Source organism: Hemiscyllium ocellatum, chromosome 24 (genome assembly GCF_020745735.1).
Source record: "Hemiscyllium ocellatum isolate sHemOce1 chromosome 24, sHemOce1.pat.X.cur, whole genome shotgun sequence".
Lineage (NCBI taxonomy): Eukaryota > Metazoa > Chordata > Chondrichthyes > Orectolobiformes > Hemiscylliidae > Hemiscyllium > Hemiscyllium ocellatum.
In genome coordinates, this window is record NC_083424.1 from 4532027 (window position 1) to 4554498 (window position 22472).

At 41.4% G+C, this 22472-nt stretch overlaps 1 protein-coding gene across 1 annotated transcript in view; it reads left to right on the forward strand.

Moving 5' to 3' along the window:
- The window catches only part of noc4l (nucleolar complex associated 4 homolog), a 38048-nt gene extending 15865 nt beyond the window's left edge, over positions 1 to 22183 (forward strand). The window contains exons 5-15 of the mRNA XM_060843903.1: positions 1380 to 1529; positions 1618 to 1720; positions 4350 to 4384; positions 5572 to 5622; positions 7143 to 7254; positions 8967 to 9027; positions 9825 to 9935; positions 11542 to 11705; positions 12834 to 12916; positions 16882 to 16995; positions 21930 to 22183. Of these exons, the coding sequence (XP_060699886.1) occupies positions 1380 to 1529; positions 1618 to 1720; positions 4350 to 4384; positions 5572 to 5622; positions 7143 to 7254; positions 8967 to 9027; positions 9825 to 9935; positions 11542 to 11705; positions 12834 to 12916; positions 16882 to 16995; positions 21930 to 22046 (1101 nt within the window). The 3' untranslated portion in view covers positions 22047 to 22183. The remainder of the gene's footprint in view (positions 1 to 1379; positions 1530 to 1617; positions 1721 to 4349; positions 4385 to 5571; positions 5623 to 7142; positions 7255 to 8966; positions 9028 to 9824; positions 9936 to 11541; positions 11706 to 12833; positions 12917 to 16881; positions 16996 to 21929) is intronic.
- The last annotated feature ends 289 nt before the right edge of the window (positions 22184 to 22472 follow it).

Sequence of the window (22472 nt, forward strand, 5' to 3'; positions counted from 1 at the left end):
ATTTTTAAAAAGATGCAAAGAGAAAACTCAAACTGAATTTTAATAAAAATAAAAGTTGCAGAAAATATACACAGCAGGCCTGACAGCAACTGTGGAGAGAGAAACCATTACAGTTTCAAGTTGAATATGACTCATTTGGGCGTTTCCAGTGCTTTCTGTTTTTGTTAGAGACTTCCATCATCTGCGGTACACGGTATTTGGTTTTTATTCATTTCCATTTAGTGTGAGGATCTATTGAAATGTCTTAACTGCTGTTTGAGGGGCTACATCAGAGCAGGGTGATATTTGTTAGGAAATGAATAACCTGTTAGAGTCATCAAGATTCAGAAAATGGCTCTTAGGCCAACGGCTGTTTTACGAGTTCTTTCTGTTGATCTGCGAACTTGAAGGACAGAAACCAAACCCATAGTGAAGTGTTATTTGCTCCAATGTCTTGTGGACCGCTTGAGTGGTTTGCGTTATCATAGGGTGGTGCCTGAGGTTGATGGTGTGGGTCAGCGCTAAGAGTACAATTGGATTATGTTTACTCCTTTGCATGAAACCTGACCCAGTTGTAAGGGTGGAGAGTGAACTGAGGTTAGAGCAATGACTTGCTTTCTGACTTTGGGGTGATGTTCACTGAATTGTTTCTAGTATGTACTTGCTGTTTGCATGGGTCCACATGTTAATAATGAGCAATACTAAAATTGTTTATCTCCAGAATCCAAAACTGTCGTCTGGGTAGTATATTCAGCCTCTGGTATTGATTCCCTTATTTGTGGTAAGACATTTTCAATCAACACTCAGTGAGCTCACTGGCCCTACATTGGCTCCGACTGAAGCAATACCTTGATTTTAAAATTCTTAAAACCCTCCAGGGCTTTACCTTTGTTTCACTAAATTCTTCCAACTCCAGAACTGCCATAAATCTCTGAGCTCCTCCGTAGCTGACCTTTTTCCCCCGATTTTAATCACTGTGCCATTGGAGACCATGCCTTTGGCTGCCTGAACATTGAGCTCTGGAAATGATCTCCTCCTTTAGAACATTCTTTCAAACCTACCTGTTGACCAATCAGACCCAATACCTCTTTTGTTTGGCTCAGTGTCTACATTGGTTGTGTCATGCTCCTTTGAAGCTTGTTGGAACATTTTAGTACACAGAAGATTCTGTAAAATAAGTTCTCACAATGGTGGCGGAAAATGCTGCTAAACTAACAAAAGTAGTTGTCTATTTCTCCCTGTCCTCCTCCCTTCCTGAAGTGTCCCAGGATGTCTCATTTTGATAGGCATTGTTTAGATATAAGATCTCATTTGTAAAGTCAATTTGCTGAGTCTATATTTCTTGTTTTTCCACCTTCAGCTTCTGTTTTTAACTTTCACGAATGTCTGTTCCCTTTCAGTTGCTTGTGGACAATTTGCTTCAGATTGAAAGAGATACTTTGTCCCTACTGTCTCGATTTCAGGAGTACATGGAATATGAGGATGTGAGATATTACGTCATGGTTTATGCTGTTAATAATATCTCAAGGATAATGCAGAATTCGAAGGGGGTAAACTTTCAGTCTTTATGTTCTGCTATGTTCCAAATCTGAACAAGCGTCATTGCTATTTAATCATTTGTACATCATCTCTTTGTAGGATTTGCTTCCAGTTTATCAACAAAACACATTTGGTCTTTTGTCTTTAATTCGCATGCCAGTTGAGCAGGAAGAACTCTCAAATTTCCTCGTGAAGCAACAAAGTAAGTCTCATTGATTATAGAAGAAAGGTTACCAAGAAATGTATGTTGGACTTTCCAAAACCTGTGGTTGCTGAGGGAGAGGGCCAGTCAGTTAAAAATTTCAAGACCCACTTTGCTGGTTAAGGATATTCAAGAGTTTACAGAGATCAGGTGAGTGAATGGATACAGGATACATGTCAGCCATTAATCAAATGGCAAAGGAGGCTTGAGTGTTACTTTCCTATTTCAATGATCCTCCAAGGCCAGCATATCCTTCCTTATATATGGAGTTCAAACCAAATGCGGTTTGATCAGAGCTTTGTACAGCCTTAGCAGTACATCCCTCACTGTACACCTGGAGGTGCTTACAGCACAGAGACTATTCCTGTGCCAATCAACAAGGATATGACTACGCAAACCCCATATTCTAGATTTTGGCTCGTAGCCCTGGAGATTATGGCAATACAAATGAATATCTCAATGCTGCTTAAATGATATGAGACTTTCTGACTCAAGCACATTTTCAGGCAGTAAGTTCCTGATCCCCACCACTTCTAGGTGAAACAACTTCTCCTAAACTCCCCTCTTAAATTTCTACCTCTTACCTTAAGTCCATTCCCCTAATTAGTGACCCCTCTACTCATGGAAAAGTGTATTTCGTTCCATTCTGTCTATGCTCCTCATAGTCTCTGTCAGGTCTCCCGTCAAACTTCAGTGTTCCATTTGGTCGGCACAACGGCTTAATGGTTAGCACTGCTGCCTCACAGCACCAGGGACCCGGCTTCAATTCCAGCCTTGGGTGACTGTCTGTGTGGAGTTTGCACATTCTCCACGTTTCTGTGTGGGTTTCCTCCACATGCTCCAGCTTCCTCTCACAATCCAAAGATGTGCAGGTTAGGGTGAATTGTGCATTGTTCAGATATGAGAAGTTTAGGGGCATTAGTCACAGGTAAATGTAGGGGAATGGGTCTCGGTGGGTTACTCTTTAGAGGGTCAGAGGCTGAAGGGCCTGTTTCCACACTGAAGGGATTCTGTGAAATTCTATGAAAATAATCGTAACCTGTGCAACCTTTCCTCAAGCTCAGACCCTCCAGCCCAGACAGCTTCCTCAACATCCTCTCTGGCGCAATCACATCCTTCCTACGATGTGGTGACCAGACTGTACACAATGCACCCAGTTGTGGCCTAACGAACATTTTATACACTTTCAGCATAACCTTCCTGCTCTTGTATTCTGTGTCTCAGTTAATGAAAGTAAGAATCCTATATGCCTTCTTAACAGCCTTAACTATCTTCCCAGATGCCTTTAGGGATCTTTGGATATGCACATCAAAGTCCCTCTGACCTACAGTACTTTCGAGGGTGCCCCCAGTCACACTGTAATCCCTTATTTTGGTAGCCTTTTCAAAATCCATTACCTTGCACTTTTCCAGTTTGAGTTCAGTTTGCCACTGCTCTGCCCGGCTGACCAGTCCGTTGATATTCTCCTGCAGCTTACTGCCATCTTCCTCACTATTTGCCACCCTACCAATTTTCGTGTCCCTTCTTGATTGTATCACCCAAATTTGAAACTAAATCATTAAGGTACACCACAAGCAGCAGGGAGACCCCTTGCCCATGCCTTTGAGCTCTGTGGAACCCCATAGGAAACAGAATTCCAGTCACAGAAGCATTCTGCTACTATCACTCTCTGCTTCATGCCTCTCTACATTTAGAACCAATGAGCTATTTTGCCTTGGAGTTCATGGGCTGTTAACGTTATAGCCCAGTCTGTCAAGAGGAATCTTATCAAAAGTCTTACTAAAGACTATGTAGACCATATTGAATGCATTACCCTCATCAACACTCCTGGCTACCTCAAAATATTTGATCAGATTTTTCAAACACGACCTTCCTGAACACATCCATACTGATTGTCCCTGATTAATCTGTCTTGCTCCAGAGGATTATATAGTCTATTTCATCTCACCAGCTCTGGTATTTTAAAAGAGAATCTTGCAGGGCGTTCATGCCCTAGCATTGTTCGAGCCAGCTTCTTTGTCAGTGTGGTGGTTTTGAGGTGTAGTGGTTGCCACTGCGATGTGGAGAAAGCTGGAAAGTCTGAATTAGGCTGGTCCTCAAAGTTGAAAATGTGTTGCTGGTTAAAGCACAGCAGGTCAGGCAGCATCCAAGGAGCAGGAAATTCCTGTTCCTTGGATGCTGCCTGTCTTGCTGCGCTTTAACCAGCAACACATTTTCAGCTCTGATCTCCAGCATCTGCAGACCTCACTTTTTACTCTGGTCCTCAAAGTTGCCTTCTTGCTTCATTTCAGGGGAAGTCAGTCTGAGGTTATGCAGGCTCCCATCAAAATTTCTTTGGTGTTCTGCCTGAATAACAATGGTGTTACTGTGTCCAAGGTGGAATGCTCAATTTTTTTTTAAAAGTTTCAGTGGGAGGAGTAGTTCAGTTAGTACAATGTCTACAAGTTCCTGAATTCTAGTTCAAGCCTAGTCCAAGACAACAATGTGAAAATCTCTTCCATGCAGGTAGTGGGGGCCCATTGTGCAGTATAGGTTTAAAATAATGATGTTTGTTTTGCTGAAATTGTTTGGTTGTACTGTAAAGGATGTTTCAGTTAAGATATTAACACTGCAACCTTTCTGCTTACAGGTAAACACACAGAATGGAAGGCGACCAGATTGAAGGTGCTTTTTGAATGTAGTATGCCCTCAATTTGACACAGGGAGTCCAAAGCCATTTCCCTTTCTGATCCAAATACAGAGACTGCTGTTGAGAATAAATCACTGGGTTCAGGAGATTAAAAACACCATTACCTTTTGGACAGATCTGTCCACCATGTTCTCCTGGATAATGTACTTTACTAGTTATTTATAAGGTCTTTTAGGTCACTGCGCTGCATTGGCTTTGTGTACCTAACTGTTTGATCACTGTGACATTGTTCAAGTTCCGTTAAAAGCTCTCTGACTCTTCCAAGTATCTACCATTCTCAAGATCTCTTTCATGACTTTTCATTGCAAAATGCATATTTTTAATGGAAGCATAATCCCCTTCCCCTTTGAAAAGCAAGGAAGTTAAAGTGAGTGTATAAAATTCCATCCTCAGCAGGAAAATTTTATCGAGTGGAAGATGTAAACTCATTAGGGTGCAGAAAAAGAAGCAGGAGAATGGTTCTAAGGATATGGAACTTAGTTACATAGAAATATTTCAGAAACTGGGACTGTATGGAGAAGAGGAGACTTAACTGCTTTGGTCAAAATTAACAGAGGCTGAGACAGAGTAGGTGGGCAGAAACCATTCTTATTTGTGACAGGGTTAAGAAGCAGAGGACAGCAGTTCAAGGTGCTTGGTAAAAGAAGCAACGATGACATGAGAATAAATTGTTTTTTTAAAAGTTGAATGATTAGAATGTGAAATGCACTGCCTCGGAGTTTTGTAGATGCAGCTTCACTTGTAGCATTTAAAGAGGAATTGGATAATTATCTGAAGAGGAACAAATTGCAGTGAAAAGCGGGTGGCTGGACAGTGGAACTAACTTGAGTTTCTTCTGAAGAGAATGAACACAGACATGATGGATCAAATGGCTACTTTCTGCGCTGTCACCATTTTACGATTATTGCAACTGCACTGCCTAAGCCAATTTTCCTAGCATCATTTGGAATAAATTAATTCCTTGTTTATTGGGGACTTCTGGGTATGAGAAAGATGGGAAATGAGAAACCCTATTGGTCCTGTGCTACCATCAATGAATTGTGAATGTATGATGGAATGAACTAGTTAAATACTGTTGGGCTAATCTGAAAAAGTAATTGTGTACTGAGCAGGGGCTGACTTCATTATATCTTTTACAAATTTCCATTTTTTTTGTTAACAGGAACACAGAAGAGTGTTTGAGCGACTGTGGCTGGCATTCCTCAGACATAAGGTACGTTTCTTCCAAAAAAGAACTGTTCACGTTTTCTTTAACTGCTTCGCTGATTGTGGTTTAGATTTGTGGTTTAATTTCACACATCCTCCACATCTTCAGTGTGTCAGACTTAGGTGGCTAATACTCCAATCCTGTTCCAGCAGTTGACATACTGTTAAGTATTTTGGGGACAATCAAATTATTCACTTTGCAACACAATGATATTGCGAAGTTTTTATAGAACTTAACAGACCATTGGGTTCAGGTTGTCCTTTGAGGATGTATGTGCTCCATGTAAGTTTCTGTCTGCCTCTTCAATATATCATTCTGTTTGTTTCTCCCACTTGTCCTTGAACCCCCCCCCCCCCCCCCCTCCCCTTCACTTCCCTCAACACTTATGACCTCTTTTTCAAGAGAACTACCTGTTCAGTCTTGGTAGATATGATGTCTCAATTTTTGGATCATATTTGTGAATCTTTTATACACTTTCCCCAGTGTCTCTGTAACCTTGTTTATCAAATGAAGACCAGAACTGAGCACAATGCTTTTAATGTTTTGTAACTAAGATTCAGTTCACATTTAGCATTTAGAATGTGTTCTCTGAATCTGTCACATTGTAGAGTGAAGGTGTATTAGTGAATGTTATTAATTGAGACATTCTTGTGGGCTTCAGCCTTCCTTTCAAATCTCCCTTGCGAACAAAGCTGTGCCAAGTTTTAACCCTGTTATTTAAGCTTATTGATGGTGAATAGTGTTCAGTTTACATCTCTGCAAGTGGTTGATCTGTTATTTTGAAACTGACAGGTGCTTTAAGCCGTAAACAGGATGTGTATTGCTCTTGTGCTGTATCACAGAACTCTAGGTGGTGATTATATTGCAATCGTTGTGGGAAGTAGGTGTTTTACAAACATATTATAAATCTCTTTTGATGGAAAAAAATGTATTCTTTGTAAATACTTGTGGATGGGGTGAAGTGGGGAGTGTTGAGTACTACAGTGAAAGAGCAGGAGCAGTGGGGCAAATTAGATAGCCGTTTTGGAGACTTTGCGTAGGCACAGTTCGCTGAATGACCTCCTGCACGGCAAGATTCTAGTATAAAATTTCTTGCCAGTTTCATTCAAATTGCTATCCCCAACTCTCTAGCCATGCTGCTATCAAAGTTCCCTCCGGGTGCTTGCCAGTTCATCCCTCATCTCTTCGTATTGGGGCCTGACAGTCGTAATTAAATGTGCAACCTCAGTAATGAAGATTTCTGAAGAAGGGTCACTGAACCCAAAATGTTAACTTAACTCCAGTTCTCTCTCCACAGATGCTGGGTTTCTCCAACAATTTCTGATTTTGTCTGTTACAAATCTCCAGCATCCACAGTTCTTTGTTATATATGAGAGAGCTTGTTTTTTTTTAAGAACTCTTTGGTTTGAGTTGCACATCACTTGTGGCAGGAAGTCTTTGTTGTGCCATAAACATAGGAAATCCAGCAACAAGTCTGAAATATTACTAAAGATTTGAAACCGAATGTCACTCATTTTCTTCAACAGCTATCAACTAATCTTTATAAGAAGGTGCTGGTGATTTTGCATGAGTCCATTTTGCCACACATGAGCAAGCCGACCCTAATGATTGACTTCCTTACCGCTGCTTACAACATAGGTATGTGACCAAGGCTGTAATTTTTAAATAAAAACCCAGTCCTAGTCATTCATTCATTTTGGCGTTTCTGGAATTGAACATAATCAGCCTCTTCGTCCTTACAGTGAAGAATGAGCTGCACTGTCCACTTTCTCACTACACACAAGCGCAGTTTAGAAATGCAACACCAAAGTCCCTTATTTTGTAAATCACACCACCTTCCCTTGCGCTGGAATGGAAAGTGAGTCTCTATGCATTGCTACAATTCCTACATTACAGCAGTAACTGCATTTTAAAAGTACTTTGAAGTCATTTAGAGTCAAAGTGGCTTACAACATGGAAACAGGCCCTTCAGCCTAACTTATCCATGTGGTTTCACAATTAATGTAGTCAAATTTGCCTGTGTTTGGTCCATATCTTTCAATACCGTGGGCGGCACAATGGCACAGTGGTTAACACTGCTGCCTCACAGCGCCAGAGACCCAGGTTCAGTTCCCGCCTCAGAGGCAACTCTCTGTGTGAAGTTTGCACATTCTCCCCGTGTGTGCGTGGGTTTCCTCCGGGTGCACCAGTTTCCTCCCACAATCCAAAAAAATGTGCTGTTTAGGTGAATTGGCCATGCTAAATTGCCCTGTAGTGTTAGGTGAAGGGGCAAATATAGGGGAATTGGTCTGGTTGGGTTACGCTTTGGCGGATGGGTGTGGACTTGTTGGGCCGAAGGGCCTGGTTCCACACTGTAAGTAATCTAAGTAATCTAAAAAAATCCATATACTCTTTCAAATGTTTCTTAAATGAAAAAATAATACTCAACTGCACATAACGTCTGGTGGCCCATTCCAGACAATTACCACCCTCAGTGTGAAGGAATTGCCTCATAGGCCCTTTTGTATCTCTTCCCCCTACCTTAAACCCATGCCCTCTAGATTTGAACTACCCTATAATGGGGAAAACCTATTGGCTATCTACCCTATCTATGCATTTCGATTTTATAGGTTTTAAGACCATAGAGATCTGTAAAGACACTTTGCGATGTCCGAGGGAGAAATGGCAAGCGTTATTTAAACACGTGTTTTTTGTGACAGCTCTCATTCTAGAGGGGACATAGTGGCATTGTCACTGGACTTTTTATCCAGAAGCCTAGGCTAAAGATGTGGTGACATGGTTTGCAATCTAAACACAGCAGCTGCTGGAATTGGAAGTCAGTTAATGAACTTGGAATGGAAAGTGAGTCTCTGTGATGGGCACTATCTTCAAATGCTGTAAAAACCTGTCTCCTTCCCTAATTTCCTTTTTGGAAGTAAATCTGCCATCTTTACCTGGTCAAACCTACATATCACTCCAAATGCCTATCAGTGTGGATGACTCATATCCAGCCTGTAAAGTAGCCCTGGCAAGCCACTCAGTTCAGTGGCAATTAGGGATTGGCAGCAAATGCTGACCTTGCCAGTGATTCCCCACATCCCATCAAAGAATTGAGAAAGCTGACAGGTTGACATCTTGTTACATTGGTTTCTGCCTCCTCCCAGCCTTTGCAATGCTGCCTTTGTTCACTTGTCCATTTATCTTTTGAAAATTCTGATTGATGTTCTCGTTCTCTAAGCAATGTGCTTTCCTGTATCCCACAATAAGAGCAGGTCATTAACATTCCAGCTGGACTGAGTTTTGTTGTCCAGTTTGTTGACTCTGCCCTTTGATGGTTGAAATAACATTGTTTGTATCTTTGCCTTTTGCAGGAGGAGCCATTAGTCTACTTGCCTTGAATGGACTCTTCTATCTTATTCATCACCATAACCTGTAAGTTTCTATGCCTTGTTAGATAGGAACAATTAATAAACCTGGGCTGTAGCTCCTGGTGAAGTTTTGCCTTTTTATACATAAAGACCAGGATTATTGATTTGACCTGATGAGAATGTGAGCTTTTGCTAACAGTGCAACTCAAAAATGTATCACTCCTATATATTGTATGTGTATACGGTCAGTGTGAAGTTTATGATAAGAACTATTAGCATGCGTATAGTAAGCATGAAGATTGAATGAAGTGTGCATGGTCATATACAGTGGATGTGTGTCCTTATGTATATTTTGAGTGTACTGTGTATTGTTTGAATTTGAGTAATCATGTGGATTCCTTGAGTGTAATTATCCATGTGTAGTCTCTGTATGTGCACGGTCTGTGACTTTCTGCTGTTCCTGTCTGTGTATTTCCTATGTGCATGTCTATGTATGAGTGTATACATTGTGTGTGTGTGTGTGTGTGTGTGTGTGTGTGTGTGTGTGTGTGTGTGTGTGTGTGTGTGTGTGTGTGTGTGTGTACACACACAGGTTGTCTGCACCTGTGCAGAGGTGTCATTGAAAACAGTTTCTCATTGTTCACTGGGAAAACCCATCCTAATTAGAAGGCAATATTTGAAAAAAAACCATTTCACCTTACAGCTCTTCGATATTCCGATCTTTTAATGTTCAAAGCTGCAGTTAATTGCTTAAGAATATTCATAATTGTAAAACATGCTTTGCCGAAGGATCTAAGTAGCTCTTTAAAGTTATTTTTCAAATTTTATAATTTTTGTTTGTTTTATTTTGTGTGTGTGTAGAGAATACCCAGACTTTTACAAAAAGCTCTATAGTTTGCTGGACCCGTCTGTGTTGCATGTGAAGTACCGAGCACGATTCTTCCACCTTCTCGATGTATTCTTGTCTTCAAGGTCAGTATTTACATCTAGGTGGCCCAACAGTAACCACCTGTTTTAGCTTTTTCACTTTAAACTGTCAACAAGTTCTAAGCCCCATTACTAAACTTTTGATATTCGATTATCTTTCTACAAATTTCTGATGATACAAGGAGATAAAATCTGAGGTAACGGGTTGTTTTCCGCAAGTTCATTATTTTTCTCCTTGCATTCAATGATGTTTACCCTGCTTCTAACTTTTAATGTAGCTCCCTTCACCCCACCATTAGTGATGATGGCTTCAATTGTTTCGCTCAATTCTTTGACATTTCTGTCCAATCCTCTCTGCTTACTTATCACCCATCTTTTCTGTAAACTCTTGATAAGTTGACTGTCTGCAGCTTGGTACTTAGGCATTTCTGTTCATGGAGCAGAATCAAGCAGCGAAGGAGGCGATTTAGTCAAATGTGCCTGTGCAAACTCACCGAAAGAGCCTGCTGTATCCCTATAACACTTCAATGTTTTTTCTTCTGCAAGTATTTATCCAATTCCTTTTTTGATCTGAAACCTTTGCAGCATAGATCATAACAATTTACTGTGTGAAATAATATTTTTGTTATCTTGTGCCGTTTTTGTTTTGTCAATGAGTTTAAAGCTGTATCATCTAGTCACCAATCCTTCCACCAGTGAAAACAGTCATTTTCTATACAGTTGATCAACTCTGATCACTTCTGCCAATTTACCAAAAAAAAGAGTTACCAGGATGTTGTTGGGAATGGAGGATTTGAGGTATAAAAACAGACTGGAAAGGCTCGGACTTTTTTCATTGAATGGTAGGAGGTTGAGGAATGACTTAAGAGATTTATAAAGTCAAAGGGGATGCATAAGGTGAATGACAAGAGTCTTTTTCCTGGGTTGAGGGTGTTCAAAACTGGAGTGCTTATTTTTAAGAAAGATTTAGAAAGGAAATGGGGCAGCTTTTTTACATGGTTTGTGTGTGGAATTAACTGCCAGAGGAAGTGGTGGATGTGGGTACAAATGCAGCGTTTAAAAGACATGTGGGCTACACCCCAGAGTTCTAAAGAAGCTAGCTGAAGAGATAGTGGAAGCGTTAGTGGTGATCTTTCAGGAATCGCTAGATTCAAGGAGGATCCCAGAGGACTGGGAAATGCTGGATTGAACAGTCTCCTTGTGTGCTGTAAATCTTTCATGCTCCTCTGACCTTGACTTCCTCTTCTAGATGCTGGAGATCAGAGTCGAGTGTGTGGTGCTGGAAAAGCGCAGCAGGTTAGGCAGCATCTGAGGAGCAGGAGAGTTGATGTTTCGGGCATAAGCCTTTCATCAGGATTTTAAATTCCTGATGAAGGGCTTATGCCCGAAATGCTGACTTTCCTGATTCTCGGATACTGCCTGACCTGCTGTGCTTTTCCAGCACCACACTCTCGACTCTGATCTTCAGCATCTACAGTCCTCACTTTCTCCTTCCATCTGAAAGTGCAGTGCCCGGAATCGGACACAACGTTACAGTAAAGGTCTAGCCAATGATTTATAAAGATGCAGCACAATGTGGTGCTCTTAGATTTCTGAATGTTTACTTGTGTGTGGACCAGCAAGTGTTTGATTTTTCTTTTCCTTTATCTAGCCATTTGCCAGCGTATCTTGTGGCAGCATTTAGCAAGCGTTTATCTCGCCTGGCATTAACCTCCCCACCTCAGGCTCTTCTGATGCTCATTCCGTTCATCTGTAACCTAATCCGTCGGCATCCATCATGCAAGCTTCTTATTCATAGATCCAATCAACCTCAAGGTAACTGCTTCACTTACTCTTATTACAGCTACTGTGAATTAGCTGCAGTAAAATGACGTACCTGCATTCTGATGGCATGTTTTACAGGTGTAACTTTCAATTTAGTAGAAGCTGAGGAACTTGTTAGTGATGACACAGAAACCAGAGGCTTTTCAAAGGTCTTCAATAATTGGGTTAGATTTGAACACCTGTCATTAACTCATGAGGAAGTTAAAGTTGAGTTGGGCTTCAAGACTGAAGATATTGAAGGGTAGAATTTCTACAGAGATGCACTCCCTCAAAGGGAGGTAAAGATTTTATCAAATCTGAACAAGGGACAGATTAGAATCAAACCTAGAAGGAAAAAATCTTAAGTGCTAAATGAAGGTCATTCAGTCTGTTGTGTTTGTTTGAAAGACTTATCCGATTTAGTTCCATTTTGTCCTGTATTCAAATAACTAATTTAGGGTGATGCGTTTTTTTTCCTCTGTGTATTTTGTGAGCATTGCTATCCAGGCCAGCATTTGTTACCTATCTCTAACTGCCCTGTGTGTGGATTTGTGAGCATTGCTATCCAGGCCAGCATTTGTTACCTATCCCTAACTGCCCTGTGTGTGGATTTTGTGAGCATTGCTATCCAGGCCAGCATTTGTTACCTATCCCTAACTGCCCTGTGTGTGGATTTTGTGAGCATTGCTATCCAGGCCAGCATTTGTTACCTATCCCTAACTGCCCTGTGTGTGGATTTGTGAGCATTGCTATCCAGGCCAGCATTTGTTACCTATCCCTAACTGCCCTGTGTGTGGATTTGCTTTGCCATTCCAGAGGATAGTTAAGAGTCAATGGTTTTATCGTTTCTATCACATATCAGATTGGTTAAGGGCAGCATATTTCCCTCTCAAAGGGGCAATAGTCTTCACAACAATTGATGTTAGTTGTCATGGTCACCATTTCTGAAACTAGATTTCAAATCCAGATTTCATTAATTGAATTTTAAGTCCTTCAGCTGCCACGCTAGGACTTGAACCCCTGACCCAGAGCATGAGCTTGAGCCTACAGCTGACGGTTCCAATGTCAGACCACTACATCACCATCTTCCCCTAAGCTCTGAAGAAGAGTCATTCTGTATTAACCATGTGTATTTTTCAGATCTTGCTGCTGACCCATACATAATGGAGGAGGAAGATCCTGCCAAGTGCCGAGCCATGGAGAGTTCTCTGTGGGAAATCCAGGTTGGTCAGTTTACGAGGTAACGTTTCTGTCTGTTTGGAATTCCTCTCTATAGGGCACTCAGAAATGTGCTGGTATTCTAATCCCAGGTACCTGCCTTTCAAAAACTACATGGATTTGAAGCAAACTGTTCAACAAAACGTTCCACTACCTTAGACATAGAAATGGGACATGGGTAGGTTGTTCAGTCTCTCGAGAAATTTCTACTGTTCGATTCAATCATAGCTGATTTTCCACTTCAATTCCATTTGCTTGCACAGCCTCCAAATCCCTTAATTCTGTTACTGTCCAAATCTCTCAACCTTTTTCTTGAAGGTGCTCACTGAATTATAGTCCATATCCTCTAGGGTAGAGAATTCCAAAGATTCACAACCCTTTGAATGAAGAAGTTTCTCCCCATTGCAATCATAGAGATAAGACCATAAAAAAATAGGAGTGGAAGTAAGGCCATTCGGCCCATAGTGTCCACTCTGCCATTCAATCATGGCTGATGGGCAATTCAATGCCATTTACCCTTATTCTCCCCGTATCCCTTAATTCCCTACAAGATTAAGAATAAATCAATCTCTGCCTTGAAGACACTTAACATCCTTGCCTCCACTGCGCTCTGTGGCTGTGAATTCCACAGGCCCACCACTCTCTGGCTGAAGAAATGTCTCCTCATTTCCATTCTAAATTGACCCCCTCTAATTCTAAGGCTGTGCCCATGGGTCATAGTCTCCCTGCCTAACGGAAACAAATTCCCAGCATCCACGCTTTCTAAGCCATGCATTATCTTGTAAGTTTCTATTAGATCTCCCCTCAACCTTCTAAACTCTAATGAATACAATCCCAGAATCCTCAGCCGTTCATCATATGTTGGGCCTACCATTCCAGGGATTATCCATGTGGATCTCTGCTGGACATGCTGCAGTGCCAGTATGTCCTTCCATTGAGGTGCGGGGCCCAAAACTGGAAGCAGTTTTCTAAATGGGGCCTAACCAGAGCTTTATAAAGTCTTAGTAGCACCTCACTGCTTTTACATTCCAACTCCCTTGAGATAAATGACAACATTACATTTGCTTTCTTAATCATGGACTCAACCTGCAAGTCAACCTTTAGAGAATTCTATACTAGCACTCCCAGATACCTTTGTACTTTGGCTTTATGAATTTTCTCACCGTTTATAGAATAATCCTTGCCTGTGTTCTTTTTCCCAAAGACTTCGCATTTTCTCACATTGAATTTCATCAGCCATTTCTTGGACCATTCTCCTAAATCAGATGTACAGCAAGGAAACAGATCCTTCTGTCCATGCCGACCAGACTTCCTAAATTAACCTAGCCCCATTTGCCAGCATTTGGCTCATATCCCTCTAAACCCTTCCTATTCATACATCCATCTAAATGCTTTTTAAAAGTCCTATTTAATGGATCCTTATTCTGTGACTGTGACCGTGACTCTCAAGTTCTCCATTCAGGGGAATGCAGTGTCTCAGCACCTGTCAAATCCTCTAAAAGTTTTACATGTTTTGATGAGATCACTTCTTCTGAGTTCAAGGGTATGGAATAATTCTATTCCATCTCTCATCATTGAGCAGTCATCTTAAAATCTTACAGAGTGACATAGAGATTTAACAGCATGGAACAAGGCCCTTCAGCCCAGTCTGTCTCTGTTGATCATCAAGCTTCTTTCGATTCTAATCCTGTTTTCTTGCACTTGACCCATTACCTTGTGTGACATGGCATTTCAAGTGATTATCTATATACTTCAATGTCTTGAGGGAGCCCACCTCTGTCACCCTTTTAAGCAGTGAGTTCTAAATAAACAATTCCTCTAAACCTCTAGCTTCCTACTTTAAAACTGTGCCTCCTGGTTTTTTAGCCCATCTACTAAAGGCAAAAGTTTCTTCCTATCTATTCAGTCTCTGCTCTTCATTTTGTATACCCCAATTAGCACCCGTCCCCAGCCTCTGCCTTTTCTGGAATAATGAAAACAGTCCAGTCTGTGTAGAATAACACAAAAATGTTTTGATGAAGAGTGTCCAGATTTGAAATGTTAAATCTGCTTTCTCCCCACAGATGTTGCCAGACCTGCTGAGTTTTGCCTGAAAATTCTGTTTTTTGTCCCAACCTATCTAACCTCTCTTCACAGTTGAATCTTTCCAGCCCAGGCAACATCCTGGAGTCTAACATTCTACACCATGCCATTACAACTTCCTTGCCTCTGTATTCAGTGCCTTGACTAACAACTGCAAGTATCCCATGTGCCTTCTTTACCACCTTATCTACCTGACCTTCTGCCCTCAAAGATCTATGGTCATGCAGTAGTTATTGCAGGAACGAGTGTAGTTTACATGCCCTTCTGCTCTCGAGTTTAACTTTACATAGGGGTTGACTGGATAGCTAGTTTGCAATAAGAATGACAACAACAGGGTGGGTTCAATTCCGGCTGGCTTTAGCACAAAGGACGCTCCTCTCAACCTCTTCTCTTGCCTGAGGTATATTGACCACGGGTCAAACCACCATCAGTTGTCTCTCTCTGTCTCTCATGAGAAAGCAGGCCTCAATATTTAGTGTTCATTCCAATTCTCAGCTTTCCACCAATTCTCATGGAATTACGAATATATGGATGTTCAGATGAAGGCATTCTTAAATAAGCCATAGTTGCAGAAGTAGGCCACTTGCTAGATTGAATCTGCTCCATACCCAATGAAACCATTGCTGATCTGGTAATCTTCAACTCCGCTTTACTGACTTATCTCCTTAATTCTCTTACTGATTAAAAATCTGTCTGTCTGAACCTTGAATATACCTAATGACCCAGCTTTGATAGTCTTCTGCCTTAAAAAAAATTCCACAGATTCACTCTTTCTCTGAGAGAAAAGAAAATACTCTGAGATTATACTCTTTTGTCCTAGATTCTCCACAATAGGAAACAGTCTCTTAACGTCTACCCTGTCAAGACCATAAGAATCTTGTATGTTTCAATAAAGGCTTTTCTCATTCTTCTAAACTGTACTGAGTACAATGCTGATCCAAACAACTCCTCCTCATAAAATCCATCCCAAATCTGGAATCAACTTGGTGAACCTTTTCTGGACTGCTGTAAACGATAATATATTATTCCTAAGATAAGGAAACCTCAACTGTTCACCGTATTCCAAAGTGTTCATTGACGGGGCAGTGGTATAGTGGTAATGTCACTGTACTAGTAATTCAGAAGTCCAAGCTCATAATATGGCAACATGGATTCAAATCCCACCACATTGAAATTTGAATTCAAGAAAAATGTGGAAAGCTGTGATAGCTTGATGGTAACCATTAACCAGTGTACCCATCCGGTTCACTAATGTCCTTCAGGGAAAGAAATCTGCATTCTTTCTGGATTTGGCCGATATGTGACTCCAGACCCACGACAATGGAGTTCAGTATTAACTGCCCTCTGAAGTGGTTCTAACAAGTCAGTCAGAACGAGGGGCAGTTAGAGATGGACAATAAATGTTGTCCCTGCCAGCAATACCCACTTCCCATGAACAAATTTTTAACAAGCACTGTGGTCTAGTAAGACTACGGCAACTTTATTTTTACCTGGTCAGTGCACCAATGCTTTGCACATTTTATTGTGTGGATGTCAGAGTACATTCCCCAGCTATAGTGTACCGGGCCTACACTGTAGCATTATCCCAGAGCGTTGTGCAGGCTTCACCACAGGAATATATTTTAAGTTGGAAGAGACCAGTTTTTAGTCTCTCGGCGAATTGAGGAAGATGAGAAATGGTCTGGGAAATGAACTATAAGGTTGCCCATGACTGTATTGAATGATGGAACCGGCTTGACAGCCCGGCTAGTCTGCTGTTCCTACTTCTTGTACTCCTCATTCAAGACTGCTGCCCCAGCAAACTCAGCCTGTTTGGTTTCAATATTAGTCCAATTCTGTTCATGCTGACACAATATCAGCTTTGTTTTGTTCTCTGTCTCTCATTCAGACTCTGCAGTATCATTACCATCCCGATGTTGCCAATCAAGCAGCTACAATAAATAAAGCTTTGTCCAGTCAAGAGTCCGACCTGTCCACACTCCTTGACCTTTCTGTTTCAGAGGTGAGTAATAACTTTGTGCAATTGCTATATTTTGATCCACTAATTGGGGGAGGCGGTATTGTAGCTGTAATATCACTGGATTAGTAAGTAATGACGTGGATTTGAATTCCATTGTGGGAGATGGTGAAATCTGAATTAATTAAAAATTTGGAATAAAATGTTTGCCTAATGGTCACCATGGAACCAATAGTTACTTTGTTAAAGAAACCCATCTGTTGCTTAACAAATGTCCTTCAGAGGAAGAGAAATCTGCCTTGTGATGTGATTGACCCATAATGCCGTCTGGGCAATTAGAGTTGGGTAATAAATGCTGGGTGTAGCCAGTGACATCTCCATCCTGTAACTGAATTAAAAACATTACTCATCAGTTGGGCTGTTGCTCATTTATTGTCCATCCCTAACTGCGTCTTATGCCCGAAACTTCAACTCTCCTGCTCCTCGGATGCTGCCTGAACTGCAGTGCCTTTCCATTATTAACCCATTATTGTGGGTCTGGATTCACTTAAAGGCCAGATCTGGTAGGATGGTAGTTTCCTTCCCTAAAGGTCATTCAGGACCCAGATGGGCTTTTAGGACAATTGACAGTGGTTAATGGTTGCCATTAAGCTACTGAAGGCAGTATTTGGCTCAATGATTACTGAAGAGAAAGTGAGGACTGCAGATGCTGGAGATCAGAGCTGAAGAAGGGCTCCTGCCCGAAACGTCGATTCTCCTGCTCTTTGGATGCTGCCTGACCTGCTACACTTTTCCAGCAACACATTTTCAGCTCGATGATTACTAAACTGATGGAGAAGCTGTTGGACCCTGTCATTAAAATCTTTGCTGATTGATGCTTGGAATATGAAGGGGGGGTTGCAATTCATGAAATCATTAATCACCTTGCTGCCATACTAACACTTCCATTCTTAGCCTGCTACACTGTTCCAATGAAGCTCAACGCAAACTGGTGGAAGAACACCTCATTTTCCATTTTGGCACTTTGCACCCTTTAAGAGTTGATATTGACTTCTATAAATTCACAGCATGACCTCTGCTTCCCCATTATTCTTATGTACTTACCCCCCCCCGCCCGCCCCACCCCACCTTGATCTCTACGTCTCTGCAGTACCTCAGATTTACACAATGCAGATCAGACTTGGGAGGGTGAGTGGCCTATTTCTGTTCCTATGTTCCATAAATCGCATGTGCTGAACCATTGTCAAGGTGTGCTGGAAAGGACAGGGCTCATGATGCATATGGAATCTCATCGCCTCTTGGGAAATCCACAATATTTCCTCCACAATAATTTTCAGTCCCTTTCCTCTTCCCACTAGTGATTTGAGTTGAGGATGTTTCTTCATACAGTCAGACTGAATGCGTGGACTCTCATTTTGCAGCTCTCATTCCAGACAATGCCTTACTAATTTTACTCAGGAATGCTTTCACCACAAGGAATGGGTGGGCTGGGGTCATACCATTTTGTGACAAATAAATCTGGAGTTGTATTTGAAACAGTGGGAGCTACAGGGTTTTGGAGCGCGAGCACGTGACAGATAACTTCGACTGATACAGGGCTATGGTGGGGGTAGGGGGGAGACGGAGGAAGAGACTGACAGTGGGCTCGTCTTGGGAATTGATATAGGCCTGTGGAGAGAGAGAGGAGGAGTAATTTGGGGATAGATGCAGAGCTATGGAAAGAGAGGGGACAGTGGGATTATGGAAAAGGGGGATTAATTTGTGGCTTACAAAGAGAATGGGACAATGGGAATAGTTTGAGATTGATACAGGGCTATGGAGAGTGTGCGCAGTGGGATTAATTTTGGATTTCTATGTCAGAGCTGGCACAGGGACAAATGAACTCTTCACTTAGGCACAAAGCAGGTAAACAGCTCTATTTACACCTTATAGACTGAGATTTGCAATACTTCTTGAGGTGTTAGCACATAACGTTGTTCCAGTGAGAGGGATCTTCTATAGGAGAATGAGAACGCTTTCTGATTAACAAACACAGCCTCTAGATATTTCTAATCAGAGGCATTAATACGCACTTCTGAGGCAAGTGGGACTTGGCCTCGGGTAGGGCCATCATCACTGCAGCTCAAAAGCTCTGACAGCCACCGTCTATATTCACTGTAGTAAAAGCAGTTTCATTTGTGTGGGTTTCATTGTTTGCACAAAATCAAATACTGTTTGCTGCAGAGTACAACAGGGTTTGTAAACAAGTTGTGTGGGTTTCCTTAACTTCTTGACCCTAGCGTCAGAGATGCTCGATTCTTGTACAACTTGAACAGTCTGGGTGTGCTGGTGACGCAATGAAGACAGAGGCCATAGAACACTCGTTGTCCCTGGCTGTAGGGCCTGAATCAAACTCAGAAGCAGTTACCTTGTGAACAACTCACTTAGGAATAGCACTGGGCCATTCCTGCCCTAGACTCTGCTGCACTATTCAATAGGATGGGTATATGAATAGGAAGGGTTTGGAGGGATATGGGTCGGGTGCTGGCAGGCGGGACTAGATTGGGTTGGGATATCTGGTCGGCATGGACAGGTTGGACTGAAGGGTCTGTTTCCATGCTGTACATCTCTATGACTCAGATCTGATTGCTTCATGCTATCACCCAGCCCCAATGAACTTTCATCCCTTGTTTATCAAGAGTCTATCTACTTTTGCCTTAAAATAATCAGACTGTGTTTCCTCCACCTTTTTCGAGAAGCGAGTTTCATGACAGTGAGAAACAAACATTTTTTTCTCATCACTGTCTGAAATTGCCAACCCTGAATTCTAGAGTCTCCCACCAGAGGGAACATTCTTTTCACATCCACTCTGTCAAGTCTTCTCAGAATATTAAACGTTTCAATCATCCTTTTTATTCTTCAAAATTCCAGCGAGAGACAGTCCTAAACTGTCTAACCTTTCCTCATCAAGTTATCTTCCTATTCCAGGCATTAGTCTAGTAAACCTTCTCTGAACTGCTTCCGGTGCCTTTACATCCTTAAAAAGGATGACAAATGCTGTACACAGCCCTCCAAATGTGGCCTCACCAATATCCTATACAGTTGGTTTTGATAAAACGCGGTAGTCCTTTTCTTATACAACCTTGTGTTATAAGAAAATCATGCAATAGCCTCGCAATTTTAATTAATGGCGTTGGAATAGCCAATACAGGTAAGGAAAGTTTGTATTCTACAGATAACAGTCTAAATTCATCAATTGCTTTAAAGCCAATTCGCATTGAATAAATGTGCATTATAGCAGAACTGATGTATAACTAAGCCATAAGTGTCCAACTTTTGCATTTAGTTTCCCTTAGAATAATCAGTAAGTTTCTGTTAGCTTCTCTAATTACTTTCTGTATACTAAACTTTTCCAATTCATGAACTGGAAAACTCTGAACCCTTGGCATCTTAAAGCCCTGGAATCTCTCTCCATTTAGATAATGTGCTCCTTTATTCTTCCTGAAAAAGTAGGCAATTTCATATTTTCCTACATGGATCGGGTAAATAGGCAAATTCTTTTCCCTGGGGTCAGGGAGTCCGGAGCTAGAGGGCATAGGTCTAGGGTGAGAAGAGAAAGGTGAAAGAGACCTACGGGGCAACTTTTTCACGCAAAGGGTGGTATGTGTATGGAATGAGCTGCCAGAAGAAGTAGTGGAGACTAGTACAATTGCAAAATTTAAGAGGCATCTGGATGGGTATATGAATAGGAAGGGTTTGGAGGGATATGGGCCGGGTGCTGGCAGGTGGGACTAGATTGGGTTGGGACATCTGGTCGGCTTGGACAGGTTGGACCGAAGGGTCTGTTTCCATGTTATACATCTCCATGACTCCATACTCCATTTGCCAATCTTTGCCTACTCACTTAACCCATCTTTGTCCCTCTGTAATCTCTTTTGACTCCTTCACAATTTAAGTTTCTGCTACCTTTGAGTGAGGGAACAGAATTGAAGAAGCATTGTCATCTTGGTAAATGGTTCGGATTACATTTAACATCAGAAAACATCCCAGAGCGTTTCATAAGGGAGAAGCAAAATGGGCTCAAGACTAAGAGGACAGGGGAATGATCAACAGGCTAACTCACCATACTTTAGGTGTTATAATAGGTCATGTAATCAGGGGATGGAGGAACTTAGAGTTGGTGCCAATACTGATGCCAGTTTGTGGTAAGACTTAACCAGTCAGATCCCAGAGTGAAATCTGCATTAAGGTTTATTTTTCCTTTAGTTACTTTGGAAATCATTCACTGAACATATTCATTAGAGATTATACCAGTGTAGAAAAATGTTGAAGTAATCTCATTAGAAACATCAGACAGAAAGATTCAACCCTTGTATCTGAGCAATGCCCTAACAGACTTTCAAACTTCAGTAAAGAATCAACCCATTTCCTGCTAAATCTCACTGCTACAGCTGGAATCTGTTTCCTTTCACCAAATTGTTGCAAAATTACTTGATGTTGTTCAGTTAATCTCTTTTTCTCTTTTTAGATTGTTAAAACAAACTGCCAACTATGCTCGCTATTACTTAATTTAGGTTCTCTAAACTCATGTTTTCAACAGCATTGAAGGAACCCTGACATCTCGGGATTAGTCAGGACTTCTCCCGTCCCTGACTGCTTGGACACTATTGATAACAGCACTACTGCATAAACCTGCTTCAGGCTCCTTGTCGGTCGTCATATAACTCATGTCAGCAAATGCCTTAACAGTGATCTCCCCAAGTGGCTTGCTGGTCATTGAGCTGAAATCATATCACTGCACATGCTGCTTCCAACTCAGTGTTTCTATTAACTTTACAGCCCTTAACCAGGTGAAATCTTCACAGACTGAAAAATCCTTTTCTGTTCCACTTCAGAACCCAAGTTCCTAAATATTAAGAACATATTATGAGCCTTCTTAAACTGTAGATTGCATTGTCTTTCATTCTCTCAGTCTATATAACTTTGTTTGTTTTAAGCAGCTTTTTGAAAGAGAACCAAAGAAGAGAATGAAATCAATTCCCTTGGAGTTTGAGCCAGCCGAAGGATTACTGGGAAAGAGAAATGATCTGGTCAGGCACCACTGGACTTTGGAGTAACAGCTGCCACAGAGTGCAACATGCTTCATTGACTACGAGTATGCAGCACATTTGTTTTGCTTGCTTTGTGGTTTTCAAATTCCGTTTCCATGCAGTGATAATTATTACAGTTATTAATTAAAGGACTTTGTAGTAGATCTGTGGCTAATACGGAAAATTTTGATGGTGTCCTTTAAGCTTCTGTGGTTTGGAGAAGTAGAGAGATTGAGAGCCTTTTCAGCAGGGTTTGACTATAACAAATAACTCTTGCACACACAGTAGACAGAGAGGTGAAGTCTCTGTTATTTTTACAGTGAGCAGTCGGCACTAGTAAAGATTTCTGCGTTTTTTGACATTCATCGCAAAAGGACACATGGCAGCAAAGAGCTGAAGATCTTGCTCCAGATGACATTCTCATTGACAGAGGCTGACTGAGTAGTGCCTACC